This window comes from Mesoplodon mirus, assembly GCF_964341445.2.
Source record: "Mesoplodon mirus genome assembly, chromosome: 14".
NCBI lineage: Eukaryota > Metazoa > Chordata > Mammalia > Artiodactyla > Ziphiidae > Mesoplodon > Mesoplodon mirus.
In genome coordinates this window covers 83,895,232-83,915,230 of record NC_138990.1, presented here as the reverse complement: position 1 = coordinate 83,915,230, position 19,999 = coordinate 83,895,232, and the positions used below count along the sequence as shown (strand labels likewise).

The window sequence follows — 19,999 nt, the reverse complement described above, 5'->3', positions numbered from 1 at the left end:
TTTGGGGTGGGACCCAGGAATCTGCATTTTTTAACACTGAGGTCGTTCTTACGCGGTTGTCAATGATCAGCCTACATTCCTGCCTGTGTGGACTGCCCCATTTAGGCAGAATTATTTCCTGGTACTATTTCTCTAAACATTGCACACAGCAGGAGAATTAGAAGCTGGCCTCCTTTGTTTCTGGGTAGCCACTTGGCAGGTGTAATAACATCCTCTTGACAGGCCGCTTGCCACAGGTGCACGCGCGACACATGCGCCCCGCTGCTACCATCCCCCATTCAGTCTTGCTGCCCAACCAAGCCCACTATCCCTACCACCACCCTGTAGCAGCTACCCTCTCCCAGGCCCTTAGACCCACCCAGCCCCTTTCCCTTCCCCCACCTCAGCCCCTCCCTTCCCCCCCCCCGCCCAGCCCTTCCCTCCCCCACCTCTTCTCTGGGTCCCCCAGGCTCCTCCCACCTCAGAACGTTTTTTTGTTCCTGGCTAAGAGTTTTGCACGTGAGATTGAGGGCGGGGCTGGTGGGACTAGAGGACACACTGCCATTCATCAGAGGTCCTACCGAGTGGGCATACTCTTCCCATCTGAGAAACCCCTTATGTTTTCTACCAGAGAAATGGGCAAAGGCCTCTCTCTGGAACCTGGCTGGAGGGATGTCACTCTCCAAGCGACCCCCCACTGTCTCTGCAAACGTCCCAAAGCAGGCCCAGCCTGCCGTGTTCCTTTGTTGGGATGGAAATGGAATCTTACCAGTAAGATGAAAAGGGCTGGAGAAAATACCAGGGACGGGCCCACCCTTCTCCCTACAAAAGCCTAACACTAGAAGGGAAGAAAGAAATGCACCAACAAAGAGTTTAAGATAGTAGTTCCCAGCTTTTTCAAATATGAAGCATTTTTTAACCAATCCATTTTTTAATTTTTAAATTCTTGACATTACAGAACTAAACTGAAATTTATTAACATTCCACTCTTACATTTCTTATCGACAAACAGAAATAAAACTCATGACCCAAAAACCCAAAACTAAAAACAGGGAAAAGCTTATAAAACTAAATATGGATCCCAGCATTAACAGCTGAACAGAGAATGTGATTTTTAAATTCTTAGCGGATGATAAAGTGTAGAAACTGAACACTTACAAATTATTTAAAACCTGGAATCACTGACCAGAAATTACACAGTTGGATCATGGGAAAACAGCAGAAAGGGGTTATGAGGGAACCTACACTGTTCTAGCTGCACCCCATGCCCTTCTCAGAGGAAAGCCTGGCATTGATTAGATATTGGGCCAGACTAATACTGGCAGCAGAACCAGTGATAGTAACCTGCCTACCAGAAGAGCCTTCCACTGGGTTAGCAATTTTGATCTGGGCCCCGGACATCTGGCGGATCTCATTAATGTTGGCGCCTTGGCGCCCGATTATGCAGCCAATTAAGTTATTTGGAATGGTGAGTTCATGGGTAGTTTGAGTAGATGCATCCAAACTTGCCCAATAGCCTTTCACCTCTGGAGAGCTGGAGTCAATTCCGGCGAATCCGGTCCCGCCGTGCATCATGGCAAAGTGAGACTGTTGTCTTGCCACCTGGTTCAGCTTGGCCAGATCGAGCGGAGAAATGGTGTGTTGTCCTTGAATCGAGTAGGCATCTAGAGGTGGTCCCTCCAGGTCATGGGTGGCGTGAGGGTAGCCAGCAGCGTCGCTGCACCGATCTTGGCCGCCCGCGCAGATCACTGGAGAGCTGGCCGGCATGGGCTGGTACGGAATGGTCATGACTCTCCCTTGCGGAGACTGGGAGAGCGTCTCCAGCATGACCAGGCAGATCTGCTTGACACACTCGGTGACAGACTGCGGCACGCCAGCAATGGTGATGGCCCGCTCGGTGGAGTTGGGCAGCATATCCCCCGCCACCTGGACCTGGGCCCCCGTACTCTCGCGGATCTCTTTGATCTTACACCCGCCTTTCCCAATCAGGGAGCCGCACTGGGTGGCCGGCACCACCAGCCTCAGGGTGACCGGGGGCCTGCTGGCCGCCGTGCTGTTGGTCATGGAGCTGTTGATATCTTCTTCCAGCTTGTCGATGATCATAGCGAAGGCCTTAAAGATGGCATTGGTGGGGCCGGTCAGAGTGATGATTCTCTCCGGGCAATTCCCCTCCGAGATGTTGATCCGCGCGCCACTCTCCTCGCGGATCCTCTTAACCGACTCCCCTTTCTTCCCAATGATGCTTCCTACTTCCTTTCCGTGCATAAGCAGCCGAATAGTGAGAGTCACATTTAGTCCACTTTCAGTCACACCGGCATCCATGGCGAGCGGCGGGCGGCGTTCGGGGGAGTTGGGCTCGTTACGTGGTCAAGTCTTTGGTGGCTGGCTGGGGGAGGGGAGGTGTAGGCCCCAAACTGCCGGCGCGAGGCGAGCGAGGGCCGCGGGAGCGAGCGGGCGCGGGCGGGAGGCCGCGGCGTCGTCGCAGGGGCGGGCGGCGGCGGCGGAGGGGGCGAGCGGGGCCGGGAGCGGCGGGCGGGCGGGTGGGCGAGGGCGCGGCGGTGGCGACTCCGGCGGCAGCCTCGGCGGTCTGGGCGGGGCGGGAAGCCCGCTTTCAACCCCGCGTACCCTCTGACCCCGGAAGTGCTTGCTGCGCAGGACCCCTTGAAAAAAATGAGGACCCGTCCTTTTTAGGTCACAAGATTGCGCCAACCCCCATAGAGTAGTTTTTAAAATACACTTTTAACAGCCTAGCATTGAAAAGAAAGCCCCGGTAGGCAGAAGCTGTGAGTCCGGCAAAGTTTTAAAACGAACATGTATTTTATTAACCCCAGAGCCGCCGGCAGATGTTTGGAAACGGTAGTGTTGTGCGCGGAGGCGACACGTTATTTTCCCGCCCTACAAAAGCGGTTTCAGCGCGGAGCGACACGGGCAGCCCCGGCGATAACTGCAGGCGGCTGCTAGGACGCCGCGGGTTTAAAACATGCGCTCGAGGCGGCCAGAGCGCGTGCGTGAGGGTGTGGGGAGAACGGGAGGGGCAGCCGCGGTCTTCCGGGGGGGAGGGGCGGCGAGGCGAGGCTTGGGGGGCGGGCGGGCACGTGGGACCCCTTCATGTTCGGCGTCGGGGCGTCCCCCGCCAGCCTCCACCCCCACCTCGGCCCCGTGGCGGTGGTCGGTGGGGAGAAAGACCAAAACCCACCACGCGCCGCCGTCAAAGTCACGGCTCTGCTCATGGTTTCTGGGAAGTGCTAGAAACATGGCCATGAAGAGAATGGCGTCCATTTACATAATGCTTTGTCTGCATTTTGCAACTCTCTTTCGTTAAACCCGCAGAACCCCCACCTCCTGAGCGGTGTCGTTTTAGTCGCTGCCGCCTCGTCAGACATTTAAGACAATGGCGTGCATCTTGGGGGACCGCATTTACCCCTGCTCTGGGGAGCTCCTGCGGTTTTCCCTGCGCGAGCTACTCTCCCGCTGCTGCCTTTCGGCCCTTTCCCCGCTCGGTGCAGCCGCGGCGCCCACGCTCTCCGGGGGCGGCCCCCAACAGGGCCCGCCATCTTGGAGGGCCTTTCTTGCTGTGTGTGGAGCCGCGCGTTCCTCCCGGTAAAGAAAGGTCGCTGGGGCCCTTGGGGAGCCAGTTGTGATTTCTGCCCCTTCCCCTTTTCCTCGGCTGAGCCAGACAGAAAAGGCCGAGTGTGCGGGGTGCTTCAGGATCCCTCAGGGAAAGCGGCTAACGTGGCGGTCCTTCCCCCCCCTTCTTCCCCGTGGGGGTGGCCGCCATGTTTCCTGAACACAAAATGGCGACACGTGGCCTATATTCGTCGCCAACGAGAAATTGGGGTCGGGCCGAAAGCTCTAGAACGCGACCGCCCCCCCATCCCCCCCTCCCGCCAGTGAGCCGGGGCCTTCCTCGCGCAGCGAGTGCTCTGACCAGATTGGGATGAAACCCCGCAGGCTGGTCCCAGCCTCAGAGGGGGAATTTTAATACATTTCTTTCATTAATTTGAAACGGGAACGCAAATAACTGTAAAATGTAGGCATCATACCGAGTCTCTCATTTCGTTTAATAATGGATGGGGGGGGCAGTACCAATGCATAATTTGGGTCCTCAGTACCAAAACATTTAGGAATCACTACTTGTAAAGAATGAGATGGGAAATTATTGCTTTCCTAGACTTCTAGAATAGGCTATTGTGCTAGAGAGATAAAGAAATGGTATTATAAAGCTTCTTTTAAAAGAAGGCAATTTCCATGAAGCGACTAGGATACCTATGAGCTGGCCAGTGAACCTCAGTTCGCCGTAGTTGTTGACTTGTAGGCTAGAAGGGACAGACATTTATTGTGCATTTACCAGTGCCAGATCCTGTGCTAGCCATTTTACTGCATACCGTCTTTTTTAATTTTTACAATGACCCTGTGAGCTACGTGTTATCTCTCTCTCTCTTTTTTTTTTTAGCAGATGAAATCACTTAGGCCCAGAGAGATGCAGTGACTAATTCAAGGTCACACAGTGTTGAGGATGGAATCCAGACCTGATACAGTTATTGGTGAGCACACTTCCGAATTTTTCTCTAAGTCAGGGTTTTGAATTTAAATGCTATCTGGACGTTTAGGTGGGCTTGTTATTTCAAGGAACCCCTCAGGTAACTTTTTGTTGCATAGTCACCCCCTATTTGTATCTGTTTGGGGATTCCCAGTTTTTCCTGGTGTGAGCTATGCCTGTGAGGAGCTCAGAGGCTTTTTTTTTTTTTTTTATGAGTTGTCTGGGTGAGGATAGAGAAAAGGAAGTGATTCAGCCCTGCATAAAGGCTCAAGTATCTGTCAGTCCAGCCAGGTCTGTGGCGCATTTGAGTCTACCTGTGGCGGGGAGCAGGCAATTTCTCTGACTCACTTGCGTCCTTCAGCTTCCCATGGACATGACTTTCGCCTTCCCCATCCCAACCTCCACCCAGGTAAAAATAAATAAATTTACTCTGGCACCAAGCCTCTGTTTCTCTGCAGATATTGACAGAGCATGACAGAGTAGTAGATAAGTCATGGTCTGTGGACTTTTCAGTTCAATGTAACAAATAACTTGTGGACCAAGCAACAAATATGTGCCAAAAGAGGGCTATGCTTGTATGGGTATTAAGAGGTGGAGAGAAGGGCTTTTGCTTCCTTTAATGTACACTAATATTGTATATTAGACTTTCCAAAGCGCTTTCACATTACCTTAGATAATCCTACAAGCACCGTTAACAGGTAGGTGCATAACAGCAACAATGACAGTCACAGCACTAAGTGCTTACCGTGTGCCAGCCGCTGTTTGAACCTTTATTTTCTGTGTCAATTCAGTGGTTCTCACATGTTTAAAAGCAAACCACCATAAGCATGTTTTACGTAATTGAAACATATATGCGTACATACGGATAAAGGAAACAATTTTTGCAAAACAGTGCTTATTCATACTGCACGCAATGTACTCTGGTAATTTCTGTTGTCTTCGTTACATTAAAAAAAAAAGAGGCGCACATCACACTTAAGGGATGAAAAACCCATTATTAGGTTATGACTACTAGTATGATTAATCTACACATTTAAACCTCACAAATCCTCCTGAGATGGGGGTGATGTTATTTCCATTTTAACAGAGGTACAAAGAGAAGGATTTATCTAAGGTCACACAGCTGTTAAGTGGTAAAACGAAGATTTGGATCGAGGCAATTTGAGCCCAGAGCCTATATACTTAACCACTAGGGTAGACCGTCTGTGGTCTCTTTAGAGGGCCTTATCTTGTAGAGAGACAGTTGATCTTAGTAAGTGTTAAAAACTTAGGAGACAACAAAAGGACTAAATTGCATATAATCAAGAATTATCCTGATTCAAAGCATTCTGGTCCTCTAAATCTGCCACCTGTTTCTTTTCCCTAAAGAAAATTTTACCCACTGGGTCAGTCTTCCCAAGACTGCAATTTTAAGCCTTTTTTGGCTGCATATTTCTTTTTTTTTTTTAACATCTTTATTGGAGTATAATTGCTTTGCAATGGTGTGTTAGTTTCTGCTTTATAACAGAGTGTATCAGCCATACATATACATATATCCCCATATCTCCTCCCTCTTGCGTCTCCCTCCCACCCTCCCTATCCCACCCCCTCTAGTTGGACACAGAGCACCGAGCTGATCTCCCCGTGCTATGCAACTGCTTCCCAGTAGCTAACTATTTCACATTTGGTAGTGTATATATGTCCATGCCACTCTCTCACTTTGTCTCAGCCTGCCCTTCCCCCTCCCCATGTCCTCAAGTCTATTCTCTATGTCTGCATCTTCATATCTGTCCTGCCCCTAGGTTCTTCAGAACCCCTTTTTTTTTTTTTTTTAGATTCCATATATATGTGTTAGCATACAGTATTTGTTTTTCTCTTTCTGACTTACTTCACTCTGTATGACAGTCTTTAGGTCCATGCACCTCACTACAAATAACTTCGTTTCGTGTCTTTTTATGTCTGAGTAATATTCCATTGTATATATGTGCCACATCTTCTTTAGCCATTCATCTGTTGATGGACACTTAGGTTGCTTCCATGTCCTGGCTGTTGTAAATAGAGCTGCAGTGAACATTGTGGTACATGACTCGTTTTGAATTATGGTTTTCTCAGGGTATATGCCCAGTAGTGGGATTGCTGGGTCATATGGTAGTTGCATTTTTAGCTCTCTGAGGAACCTCCATACTGTTCTCCATAGTGGCTGTATCAATTTACATTCCCACCAACAGTGCAGAGGGTTCCCTTTTCTCCACACCCTCTCCAGCATTTATTGTTTGTAGATTGTTTTTAATTTTTATTTATTTATTTATTTTAGTTCTGGCTGTGTTGGGTCTTCGCTGCTGTGCGCAGGCCTTCTCTAGTTGCAGCGAGCGGGGGCTACTCTTGGTTGCAGTGCGCGGGCTTCTCATTGTGGTGGCTTCTCTTGTTGCGGAGCACGGACTCTAGGCTTGCGGGCTTCAGTAGTTGTGGCACACGGGATCAGTAGTTGTGGCTCACAGGCTCTAGAGCGCAGGCCCAGTAGTTGTAGCACACGGGCATAATTGCTCCACGGCATGTGGGATCTTCCCGGACCAAGGCTCGACCCTGTGTCCCTGCATTGGCAGATGGATTCTTAACCACTGTGCCACCAGGGAAGTCTCTATAGATTTTTTGATGATGGCCATTCTGACTGGTGTGAGGTGGTACCTCATTGTAGTTTTGATTTGCATTTCTCTAATAATTAGTGATGGTGAGCATCCTTTCATGTGTTTGTTGGCAATCTGTATATCTTCTTTGGAGAAATGTCTTTTTAGGTCTTTTGCCCATTTTTGGATTGCGTTGCTTGTTTCTTTAATATTGAGCTGCATGAGCTGCTTGTATATTTTGGAGATTAATCCTTTGTCAGTTGCTTTGTTTGCAAATATTTTCTCCCATTCTGAGGGTTGTCTTTTCGTCATGTTTATGGTTTCCTTTGCTGTGCAAAAGCTTTTAAGTTTCATTAGGTCCCATGTGTTTATTTTTGTTTTTATTTCCATTTCTCTAGGAGGTGGGTCAAAAAGGATCTTGCTGTGATTTATGTCATGGAGTGTTCTGCCTATGTTTTCCTCTAAGTTTTACAGCGTCTGGCCTTACATTTAGGTCTTTAATCCATTTTGAGTTTATTTTTGTGTATGGTGTTAGGGAGTGTTCTAATTTCATTCTTTTACATGTACCTGTCCAGTTTTCCCAGCACCACTTATTGAAGAGGCTGTCTTTTCTCCATTGTATATTCTTGCCTCCTTTATCAAAGATGAGGTGACCATATGTGCGTGGGTTTATCTCTGGGCTTTCTATCCTGTTCCATTGATCTATATTTCTGGATTTTTGCTAATACCATTCTGTCTTCATTACTGTACCTTTGTAGTATAGTCTGAAGTCCGGGAGCCTGATTCCTCTAGCTCCATTTTTCTTTCTCAAGATTGCTTTGGCTATTTGGGGTCTTTTTGTGTTTCCATACAAAGTGTGAAATTTTTTTGTTCTAGTTCTGTGAAAAATGCCATTGGTAGTTTGACAGGGATTACATTGAATCTGTAGATTGCTTTGGGTAGTATAGTCATTTTCACAACGTTGATTCTTCCAGTCCAAGAACATGGTATATCTCTCTGTTTGTATCATCTTTAATTTCTTTCATCAGTGCCTTATAGTTTTCTGCATACAGGTCTTTTGTCTCCTTAGGTAGGTTTATTCCTAGGTATTTCATTCTTTTTGTTGCAGTGGTAAATGAGAGTGTTTCCTTAATTGCTCTTTCAGATTTTTCATCATTAGTGCATAGGAATGCAAGAGATTTCTGTGCATTAATTTTGTATCCTGCTACTTTACCAAATTCATTGATTAGCTCTAGTAGTTTTCTGGTAATGTCTTTAGGATTCTCTATGTATAGTATCATGTCATCTGCAAACAGTGACAGCTTTACTTCTTTTCTGATTTGGATTCCTTTTATTTCTTTTTTGTCTCTGATTGCTGTGGCTAAAACTTCCAAAACTATGGTGAATAATAGTGGTGAGAGTGGACAACCTTGTCTTGTTCCTGATCTTGGTGGAAATGGTTTCAGTTTTTCACCATTGAGAATGATGTTGGCTGTGGGTTTGTCATGTATGGCCTTTACTATGTTAAGGTAGGTTCCCTCTATGCCCACTTTCTGGAGAGTTTTTATCATAAATGGGTGTTGAATTTTGTTGAAAGCTTTTTCTGCATCTATTGAGATGATCATATGGTTTTTCTCCTTCAGTCTGTTAATATGGTGTATCACATTGATTGATTTGCATATATTGAAGAATCCTTGCTTCCCTGGGAAACCCCACTTGATCATGGTGTATGATCCTTTTAATGTGCTGTTGGATTCTGCTTGCTAGTATTTTGTTGATGATTTTTACATTTACGTTCATCAGTGATATTGGCCTGTAGTTTTCTTTTTTTGTGGCGTCTTTATCTGGTTTTGGTATCAGGGTGATGGTGGCCTTGTAGAATGAGTTTGGGAGTGTTCCTCCCTCTGCTATATTTTGCAAGAGTTTGAGAAGGATAGGCGTTAGCTCTTCTCTAAATGTTTGATAGAATTCGCCTGTGAAGCCATCTGGTCCTCGGCTTTTGTTTGTTGGAAGATTTTTTGCTGTACGCGGGCCTCTCACTGCTGTGGCCTCTCCCGTTGCGGAGCACAGGCTCCGGACACACAGGCTCCGCGGCCATGGCTCGCGGACCCAGCCGCTCCACGGCATGTGGGATCTTCCGGGATCGGGGCACGAACCCGTGTCCCCTGCATCGGCAGGCGGACTCTCAACCACTGCGCCACCAGGGAAGCCCCTGTTGGAAGATTTTTAATCACAGTTTCATTTTCAGTGCTTGTGATTGGTCTATTTATATTTTCTGTTTCTTCCTGGTTCAGTCTCAGAAGGTTGTGCTTTTCTAAGAATTTGTCCATTTCTTCCAGGTTGTCCATTTTATTGGCATATAGTTGCTTGTAGCAATCTCTCATGATCCTTTGTAATTCTGCAGCAGACATATTTGTTTAATCTCTTTGTGTCTGAGTATCTCCGGGACTCTACTCACTTTCCCAATGAAGTCTTCTCTTTCCCAGCTCTCAGCACTGCCTGCATCAGAGTCTTACAGCCCCTCCCTTGGGTAACCCACATTTAGCTTTTGATGAAATTGTATTGTGTCTTGGTGTTGATAATATGTTATAAGGGCCTCAGGTACCTTGGGTGACCCTGAGATCTGGCAAAGAGGGTACTGGACTTGAGAATTGGTGGCTCTGGCCCCTAGCTCCAACTCTGCCACTAACTAGCTTTGAGATTCTACAATTCAGTTCATTTATCTGGGTCTCAGTTTTCCCATCTGTAAAACGAGATTAAATGCTCTCTAAGGCCGTTTCTAATTCTGTCCAGGGAGTGATGATATTTGATGATCTTGGTCATTTATCCCTGGGAGGGAGGGTTGGGTAAATGTTTTAGTCACTTATGGTAAATTCTCCACTCCCTTCCTCAGACCTGCCTTATCTTGCGGATATGTGAGTGAATTCCATACCACCCATTTTACAGATGAAGCCACTGAGATACAGAGCAACTGACTAAACAGTCACCACCCCACTCCTGGAGCCTCACATGACTCTTCTCCCAGGTTGGTTAAAGGTTGGGAAGGTGAGTCAGGCTTACACTTTAGAAATTGAACCACAGGATTTTTGCTTCCTCTTACCACATTGGTATGTTATATAAAACTTTTCAAAGTGTTATTTAATCATCACAGTCAACTTTGCCAGGGAGATATTATTATGCCCATTTTATGAAAGAACCATCTTTGGATCAGAGTAGTAAAATGACTTGCCCAAGGTTACACAGCTTGTTAGGACCTGAGCCAGGCCTCTTGACTCCTAGTCGTGGATTGTTCCTTTCCTTGGCTTCTGATGTTTGTGGCACTGACTTTAATACATGGAATAACTTTATCTTAAATTCAAAGAGTTTTCTATCCAGTCTTTATTCTTCTGTCCCTGAACATCCAATTCACTTATGTTAGGTTACTGACTCTTTTGGTTCAAGAGAATCTCCTCTCTCTGGTTCTTTAATGTTTACATTTATGGGTTTGGGAAGTGGTAGGAATGAGACTAGGTTCCCTGGGGGCAGGAACCACCTTTTTTTTCCCCCCAACCTACCTGGCCCAGCAAGTATCCTATAGCTTTTGAAATTTGTCCCATCAACACGCAGCATTTTTCCCAAAAACATGGTTTCTTTTCCTCTTTGCCCTTCATATTTAGCTTCCCATTTCTCTTTTATTTAAAATTATTGTAAATTAAGAGGACCTTTACCCTATTTCCAGGATACTAGAGAGTGCAGTTTAGAAACATGTCTTACCCACTGTGGATAGTAACAATTTGACCTCATATTCTGATAACCCTGTGCTGCTGTTAGGGGGTCACTACTTGGTTTCCTCAGAAACAGCAGAAATATGTTGGTGTGCTTTACAGAAGTGACCAGGATATACAGCAACATCCTTGGCCTAAGTTCTCCCAGTTGGGCAAAGCATTGCTCATGTATTCCCCAGGGTCATTTTAACTAAAATAAGGCCTGGAGAACAGAGTGCAGAGAAAAGTTAAAGGGAAAATGAGAACAGAATGCAAATGCAAATTATAGAATGAGAAGAAGTGGGAAAAGGTAAGTAAAGCAAAGACAGAAAAGGATAGGGCAGAGGGGACTTCTCTGGTGGTCCAGTGGTTAAGAATCCACCTTCCAATGCAGGGGACCTGGGTTCGATTCCTGGTCAGGGAACTAAGAGCCTATATACCGCAGGCCAACAAAGCCCATGTGCCATAACTGGAGAGCCTATGTGCTGCAACTACAGAGCCCACGTGTTCTGGAACCCGCATGCCACAATTAGAGAGAAGCCCATGGGCCACAACAAAGGATCCCATGTGCCACAACTAAGACCCAAAGCAGCCAGAAATAAATAAATAAATATTAAAACAAAACAAACAAAAGAAGAATAGGGCAAAGAGGAGAATACAGAATCAGTGGAAGGGAGGTGAAGAGAGCAATCCAGAGGTCCATTAGCCTCTCGTATGGTGTGGGACAAATCAAGGCAGAGCAGCTAGTATGATAACTCCTCCTGATCTGGTTTTGAGCAGCACGTATCTCTTCTTATCCTCTATTTCCAGTGTCAGGTAGGGGAAATTTCTTTGTTTCTGCTATCAACTGGGATGTGAATAGATGCCAGTAATTTTCTTTTATTTTCTTTCTTTCTTTTTTTTTTTTTCTATTTTGGCCATGCTGCATGGCATTGCGGGATGGTTCCCTGACCAGGGATCGAACCCAGGCCTCTGCAGTGAAAGCACTGAATCCTAACCCCTAGGCCGCCAACGCACTCCCTATTTTATTTTATTTTTATTGACTTATAGTTGATTTACAATGTTGTGTTAGTAAGAAACTGTTATAAATATGTATACATTCTTTTTTATATTCTTTTTCGTTATGGTTTATCACAGATTATTGAATATAGTTCCCTGTGCTATACAGTAGGACCCGGTAGTTTTTTTTTGTTTTTTTGTTTTTTTTGTGGTATGTGGGCCTCTCACTGTTGTGGCCTCTCCCGTTGTGGAGCACAGGCTCTGGACGCTCAGGCTCAACAGCCATGGCTCACAGGCCTAGCCGCTCTGCGGCATGTGGGATCTTCCCGGACCGGGGCACGAACTTGTGTCCCCTGCATCGGCAGGCAGACTCTCAACCACTGTGCCACCAGGGAAACCCCAGGACCTTGTAGTTTACTCATTCTATATATAATAGTTGGCATCTGCTAACCCCAAACTTCCAATCCATCCCTCCCCCCGCCCCCCCCTTGGCAACCACAAGCCTGTTTTCTGTGTCTGTGAGTCTGTTCCTGTGTTGTAGATAGGTTCATTTGTGTCATATTTTAGATTCCACATATAAGTGATATCATATGGTATTCTTCCTTCTCTTTCTGGCTTATTTCACTTAGTCTGATAATCTCTGAGTCCATCCATGTTGCTGCAAATGGCATTATTTCATTCTTTTTTTATTGCTGTGTAGTATTCCATTGTATATATGTACCACGTCTTCTTTATCCATTCAGCTGTCGATGGATAGTGACGTTGTTTCCACGTCTTGGCTATTGTGAGTAGTGCTGTCGTGAACATAGGGGTGCATGTATCTTTTCGAATTACAGTTTTGTGTGGATATATGCTCAGGAGTGGGATTGCTGGATCATACAGACGCCAGTAATTTTAATATTAGCCTCAGTTCACCTGGTTTATCAAGGAAAATATGCTACAGAAATCACGTAAGGGGGCCTCCCTGGTGGCGCAGTGGTTGGGGGTCCGCCTGCCGATGCAGGGGATACGGGTTCGTGCCCCGGTCTGGGAGGGTCCCATGTGCCGCGGAGCGGCTGGGCCCGTGAGCCATGGCCGCTGAGCCTGCGCGTCCGGAGCCTGCGCGTCCGGATCCTGTGCTCCGCAGCGGGAGAGGCCACAGCAGTGAGAGGCCCGCATACTGCAAAAAGAAAAAAAAAAAAATCACGTAAGGTATTCTGGCTCAAGTTTCATGTTATTCTTTCATTCAGCAGACACTTGATTGTTTGATATGTTTCAGACACTGAGGCTATAAAAATGAATGAGATATTGTCCTTGCCCTCAAGATGTTTATGGTCTGGAGAGGTAGACAGAGGAGTAAACAGGTTCACAGTATAATGTGTTAAAGTATTGGGATATGAGTAAGCTGTGGTGCTTACCAAGCTGTGGTGTTACGGGATCAGAGGAGGGCCCTTTATTCAGCCTTGGAGGGGATCTGGGAAGGCCGCCTAGAGAAGTTGTCATTCAGGCTGAGTCCCAAGTTGGCACATTGCACGGTGGAGGGCAGGGAAGGGTATTCCTCCCAAAGGCAGAGAGCTCAGTCCTTTCAGAAGTTGTAGCCGTTTCATGAAGACATGAAGGATGTTTGCGTGATCCAGTTTTTGGTGATTATTGTTCTGCTTCAGAAGTGTAGATTATTGAGACATGACTCTGTTCACTAGAGCACTGGCCCCCAACCTTTTTGGCACCAGGGACCGGTCTCGTGGAAGACAGTTTTTCTACAGATGGGGTGGCGGGGATGGTTTCGGGATGATTCAAGAGCATTACATTTATCATGCACTTTATTTCTATTATTATTATATTGAAATATATAATGAAATAATTATACAACTCATGATAATGCTGACAGGAGGCGGAGCTCAGGCAGTAATGCGAGCGATAGGGAGCGGCTGTAGATACAGGTGAAGCTTCTCTCTCTTGCCCGCCACTCACCTCCTGCTGTGCTGCCTGGTTCCTAACCAGTACTGGTCTGTGGCCAGGGGGTTGGGGACCCCTGCGCTAGAGCACAGAAAGTTAAAGTCCTTATTTTGTAGCAGTAATTCTCTTTTAAGGTGAAGACACTAGAAATCGCACTTCCTATCTAGAGATTTTAAGGACAAAATGTAAACAAAGTACAGCCTTTGAATTAGCAAATAATTATTAACCCTTTGTATAGTAAAAGAAAGCAGCTACAATAGGCAGCATATCCCTTTCTCATCCAACTTTTGGATTTTATTGTGTTCTGCTTTGTTTATAAGGGGGTGTGTGTGGAAATTTAGGGTCTTTGTTTAGCTGCTTAGGATGTTTGAGTTAGGAAGGAGGAAAATGAGTTCAAGAATAATTGCTACTTTATGGCAGAACAAAAGAAATACATTTAAATAACTCATTTCTCTGATCCCACCTACTGAACACAAGTAAGACTTGGTCAGGGACATTATGTCAGAGAGACAGTTACTTCAACCAGATAAAGCATTTGGTCAACATTATTCACTGTGTAAAGTCTGCTGTGTCCATTTTAAGAGCATTGATTTTGTTTTTTGAGATGCAGATATAGCTGCATTAAACAGAAACCTGATGTGTATTCATTGGACAATACTGGGATTTTACGTAGATTAAAAGAAAAAAATGTGTTATGTGTGGATTAGGGAGGAATGCTTAGAAAATAGTACATAGATTCAGTGGTCATTTCTGTCATCTTCTTGATCTCTCAGTAGTATTTGACACTTCCTCCTCACACACTAGTTTCACTTGGCTTCCAGGATGCCGCTCCCTTGGTTCTCCTTCTACCTCAGGAGCCCCTTCTTCTCAAACTCCCACGTACCGCCCCGCCCTTTTGGCTGTTTCCTTATCTCCTCAGCCTCCAATGATGGAGTACTCAAATCCGTCCTTGGATCACTTCTCTGTCTACACTCATTTACTAAGTGCTCTCTTTTAAGAATTTAAATATCATTTATACCCTGAGAATTCTCAAGTATATATTACCAGCTTGAATGTCTTCCTGTGAACTCAAGACTCTTCTGTCCAGCTGCCTATGGGATATCTCCATGTGTGTATGTAATAGCTTTTTTTAAAAATTAATTAATTAATTAATTAATTAATTAAGTTTTGGCTGTGTTGGGTCTTCGTTGCTACACGCAGGCTTTCTCTAGTTGTGGTGAACGGGGGCTCCTCTTCGTTGCAGTGCATGGGCTTCTCATTGCAGTGGCTTCTCTTGTTGAAGAGCATGGGCTCTAGGCACACGGGCTTCAGTAGTTGTGGTTCACGGGCTCAGTAGTTGTCGCTCGCGAGCTCTAGAGTGCAGGCTTGGTAGTTGTGGCGCACAGGCTTAGTTGCTCTGCGGCATGGGGGATCTTCCCGGACCAGGGCTCAAACTCGTGTCCCCTGCATTGGCAGGTGCGTTCTTAACCACTGCACCACCAGGGAAGTCCTGTAATAACTTCTTGAACTTAAAGTATTCAAAACATTAATCCTGGAACTTCTCCTCTCAAACCTGTACCTCTGGCAGTTTCTCCCCGTCTCAGTTTCAGTTATATTGAGGACTCTCCCTTGACTCTGTTGTTTCTCTTTCTCTCATCATCCAATCCACCAGCCAGTCCTGTGAGCTCTACCTTAAAATGCATCCAGGGTTTGAACACTTCTCACCCCCTTCCCTGCTACTATTGGAATAGCCTTCTAAATGTTCTTCCTCCTTTTGCTCTTGGTCTCCCCCAGTCTAATCTTTTTTTTTTTTTAGCATCTTTATTAGAGTATAATTGCTTTACAATGGTGTGTTAGTTTCTGCTTTATAACAAAGTGAATCAGCTATACATATACATATATCCCCATATCTCTTCCCTCTTGCGTCTCCCTCCCTCCCACCCTCCCTCCCACCCTCCCTATCCCACCCCTCTAGGTGGTCACAAAGCACCGAGCTGATCTCCCTGTGCTATGCGGCTTCTTCCCACTAGCTATTGGTTTCACATTTGGTAGCGTATATATGTACATGCCACTCTCTCACTTTGTTCCAGCTTACCCTTCCCCCTCCCCGTGTCCATAAGTCCCTTCTCTAGTAGGTCTGTGTCTTTATTCCCGTCCTGCCCCTAGGTTCTTCATGACCTTTTTTTTTAGATTCCATATATACGTTTTAGCATACGGTATTTGTTTTTCTCTTTCTGACTTACTTCACTCTGTATGACAGACTCTCGGTCCATCCATCTCACTACAGTAACTCAATTTCGTTTCCTTTTTGGCTGAGTAATATTCCATTGTATATATGTGCCACATCTTCTTTATCTATTTATCTATCGTTGGACACTTAGGTTGCTTCCATGTCCTGGCTATTGTAAATAGAGCTGCAGTGAACATTGTGGTACATGACTCTTTTTGAATTATGGTTTTCTCAGGGGCCCCAGTCTAATCTTAACAGTGACCAGTATAATCTTGTTACGTGTATATCACATCATACCACTTTGCTGAAAACTATTCACTGGGTCCCACCCAGATTAAAAACTAAAGTCCTTCAGGTGATCTACAAGGCTGCGTGGGATCTTCAACATCACCCTCTCCCAGCTGCTCTGACCTCATCGTCTATCACTTTCTCTTTGGGCTCTGGCCGCACTGGTCTCCTTGCAATTGCTCCAACATGCCAAGCCTTGGGACCTTTGTAGCTGTTTTTTCTGGAACACTTATTCCAGATGTCAACGTGGCCTCCTCCGTTACCTCCTTCAGGTTTCTGCCCAACTGTCACCTAATCTAAGCATTCCTTGACCATACTATGTAAAGTAAAAGCCATCTCCTGCTCTCTGCCTTCCTTGTTTCCCTTCCCTGCTTTGTTTGTCTCCACAGAACTTATTACTATTTGACATACTATTCATTCATTCATTCACTCATTATTTAAATATTTTGAGTGCTGCCTACTGTGTGCCAGGCACTGTTCTAGGAACTCTCTACTATAGTTTATTATTTGTCACCCATGACTAGAATGTAAATTTCATCCACTTTGTTTTGCTCATTGCTATTATCCCCACCTCCTAGAACAGTACCTAGCACATAGGAGTTGAATGAATACATTTATTCTTTTTTTAAAATTTTATTTACTTTTTTGGCTGTGTTGGGTCTTAGTGGCAGCATGTGGGATCTTTCTTTGTGGCGAGTGGACTCTTCATTGTGGTGCACAGGCTTTTCTCTAGTTGTGGAGCATGGGGTCCAGAGTGTGTGGGCTCAGTAGTTGCAGCATGCAGGCTTAGTTGCCCTGTGGCATGTGGGATCTTAGTTCCCCTACCAGAGATCGAACCCACGTCTCCTGCATTGGAAGGCGGATTCTTAACCAGCGGACCACCAGGGAAGTCCCAAATTTATTCATTTTTAAACAAAATGTATTGAATAAATAGAAGATTGTGTACCAGTTAATGAGGGAAAGATCTGTATGAACAAGACATTGTTCCTGCCCTCACGTTGCTCACTCTAAAAAACACTTACTTTGAACTGTGCTCTCTAGCAGGATAAAGTGATACATCATTTTGGAATTTGGGAGGTAAGAACTGGTGTGCAGGGGTATGGTATGGATATCTTCAGAGATGAAGTCCTGCTTTGTTAGGCTTATCAATAATTTGCACTGTTTCTGGGAGGGCAGGATTGATGATAGCTCACTGCATTACTGGCTTTTTGGGTTACAACATCTGTTCTTACCTTGTTAGAGCAAGAGTTTCTTAAAAATCCCATTATCAGTCTTGGTTCTTTTTAACCTTCAAGGAACCATCTGTCATAACCACTTCCTCTCAGGCTTAGAGAAGGAGTTTACTGTCTTTACCTTCCTCCATATCTGAAAGTTCTTTTCCAGAGACCCTGGCCATCCACTTACCAGCTGTATGATCGTGAACCTCTCTGAACCTCAGTTTCTGTGCTTGTCAAATGGAGATAATGATGAATGACACCAGTCTTACTTCTTATGAGGATTAAGTGACTAAATAATCTACTGGTTTTGAGAACAGGAGAGTGGAAAGGGGAAGGAGGTAGAGAACAATTTAAAAAAATAGTGTGTATCTGTGCTTTATTTATTTTTTAAAATATTTATTTTTCTTTTTGGCTGCATCAGGTCTTAGTTGCAGCATGTGGGATCTTTGTTGTGGCGTGTGGGCTCTTTAGCTGTGGCGTGTGGGCTCTGTCGTTGTGGCATGTGGGTTCCAGAGTATGTGGGCTCTGTAGTTGGGGCACGCGGGCTCTCTAGTTGTGGCGCGTGGGCTTAGTTGCCCTGCGCCATGTGGGATCTTATGTCCCCAACCAGGGATCGAACCCGCATCTCCTGCATTGGCAGGCGAACTCTTAATCACCGGACCACCAGGGAAGTCTGATCTGTGCTTTATTTTGAAAAATATAATAAACATATGTTTCTTTTCTAATGAGAGTAGTGAAGATTTTATTTTTTAAAAACAGACTTTATTTTTTTTTTATAAAGTAGCAGGTTTATAGAAGATATTTCCTTGCCTCTCCACCCAGATACTTACTGCTGTGTTACATGAGGGAAATGAAATACTAGAACCTCACTGCAGGCTGCCCGGTGAGCTGGTTGGTATCTAGGTAGGAAAGCAACCATTTCCCTTTAGGTGAAATTAGAACTCAGGGGGTAGTAGTATTTGAGAGTCTCAAAGGGTTGATGACGATGATAATGACAACAACAGTAATAATGGTGATGGTGAACCTTGATGAACAAGGCCCTGCGCTAAGCACCTTATATGGATTGGCTTATTTTAACAACATAACAACCATGTGAAGCTGGTGCTATGGAGAAATAGAGCAGCGTAGGAGGAGGGAGCATAGACTCTGAGGTCAGACCTCCTGTGTTGATATCTCAGCTTTGCCAGTAACTAGCCATGTGGCCTTGAATAAGAAGACTGTGCCTCATTTTCCTCATCTGTAAAATGGGGGTACTAAGGTACCAGCCCCATAAAGTGTTTGTGATGATTAAGTAATTTAAGCCATGTAAAGTGCTTAATGTAGCGCTTGGCACATAGAAAGTGCTCACCAGATGTCAGCTGTTATCATAATCAGAATAGCTGTTATTCTCATTTAACAGATGGAGAAATAAAGGCTTAGAGAGAGGTAAGGTAATTTGCTTAAGTGATACAGCAAATAAATGACGGAACAGGAACTGCACTTCAGGCCGTCAAACTCCAGAGCTCTTGTTCTTAACCTTTACACTATACCACCCGTCGTGGGTTAAGAGGAAGAGACTGGACCCACAAGAATTGTGTTGTGGGTTTGGACCTCCCTAACCTTTATTTGTGATCTTAAATATCTTATCACTATAGCATGTACTGGGTTATTCTCTGAGTTGACTCTTTCCTAGATCCAAAGTAATGAATGAGTGATGGGTTAGTTGTAGTCTTCCCCTGCTAGGGATTGGGTGTTCCTGGCCAGGACCAGGAAATGGAGCTAAACAGCTACGCTTGTTCTTCCCAGTGCTCTCTGGACCAGAAGTAGGAGCTTGTCTGGTCTCATTTGTTATTATGATTGTCTTTCTTCTTAATGCAACTGGTAATGATGAGAAACAGAGGAAGCAGTATACACGTTGAGCACTTTCTGTGTGTCATGCATTTTACATGGATTATCTCATCATATCCTTATAATAACTATAAGGTAGTAACCCTTATCCCTATTTTATAGAAACAGAGAGGTTAGGAAACTTGCTTAAAGTCACAGTAAGTGGTAGAGCTGGGATTTGAATAAGCAGTCTGGCTCCAGAGTCCATGCTCTTAATCTCTGCACTCTACTGCTTCTATTTCTCTTTTACCTGTGTAAAGTACGTAGTGTGGGTCAGTAGCATGGGACTTAGGAGGACCAGTCCTACTGAAAAATGGGACAACTTTACTGGGCTAGGAATGAGGAGGCCTGCGATCTTGTCTTGACCCTGCCACCAACTTGCCACCTCTAGGACTTGACTTTTCTCGGCCTGTTGTCCTCATTTATTAAACAAAGGGGTCGCTCTACATGGTCTCTGAGATGGTCCTTCTAACTCTGATATTCTGTAATTGAGCCTGCTTTGTGCAAAGGAAGATGATAGATTTCAGGGCAGAGAATGAGCTGCCTTCCTGAAGAAGGTAGATCTGGGCTCTTTTTTGAGGCTGGTTGCCAAGGGAACCTAGCCTCTGGCCAGCAGCAGCCAGGAATGCTTTGGTTGAGGG

The 19,999-nt window shown here is 45.4% G+C and overlaps 1 protein-coding gene and 1 long non-coding RNA gene across 5 annotated transcripts in view; one reads left to right on the top strand and one right to left on the bottom strand.

Moving 5' to 3' along the window:
* Positions 1-890: 890 nt before the first annotated feature.
* PCBP1 (poly(rC) binding protein 1) lies at positions 891-2,570 on the bottom strand. Its single transcript, XM_082643156.1, has one exon. The coding sequence runs from the start codon at positions 2,299-2,301 to the stop codon at positions 1,231-1,233; it is 1,071 nt and encodes a 356-aa protein (XP_082499282.1). The 5' UTR covers positions 2,302-2,570; the 3' UTR covers positions 891-1,230.
* Positions 2,571-3,069: 499 nt separating this feature from the next.
* LOC309816020 overlaps positions 3,070-19,999 on the top strand; it is a 47,489-nt gene continuing 30,559 nt past the window's right edge. For 2 of the 4 annotated variants that reach the window (XR_014295948.1, XR_014295949.1), the window contains exons 1-2: positions 4,033-4,523; positions 9,995-10,126. This is a non-coding gene — a long non-coding RNA (uncharacterized lncRNA). Of the gene's footprint in view, positions 3,580-4,032; positions 4,524-9,994; positions 10,127-19,999 lie in introns of those variants that run through there. The other 2 variants (XR_014295946.1, XR_014295947.1) reach the window with 2 other exon arrangements.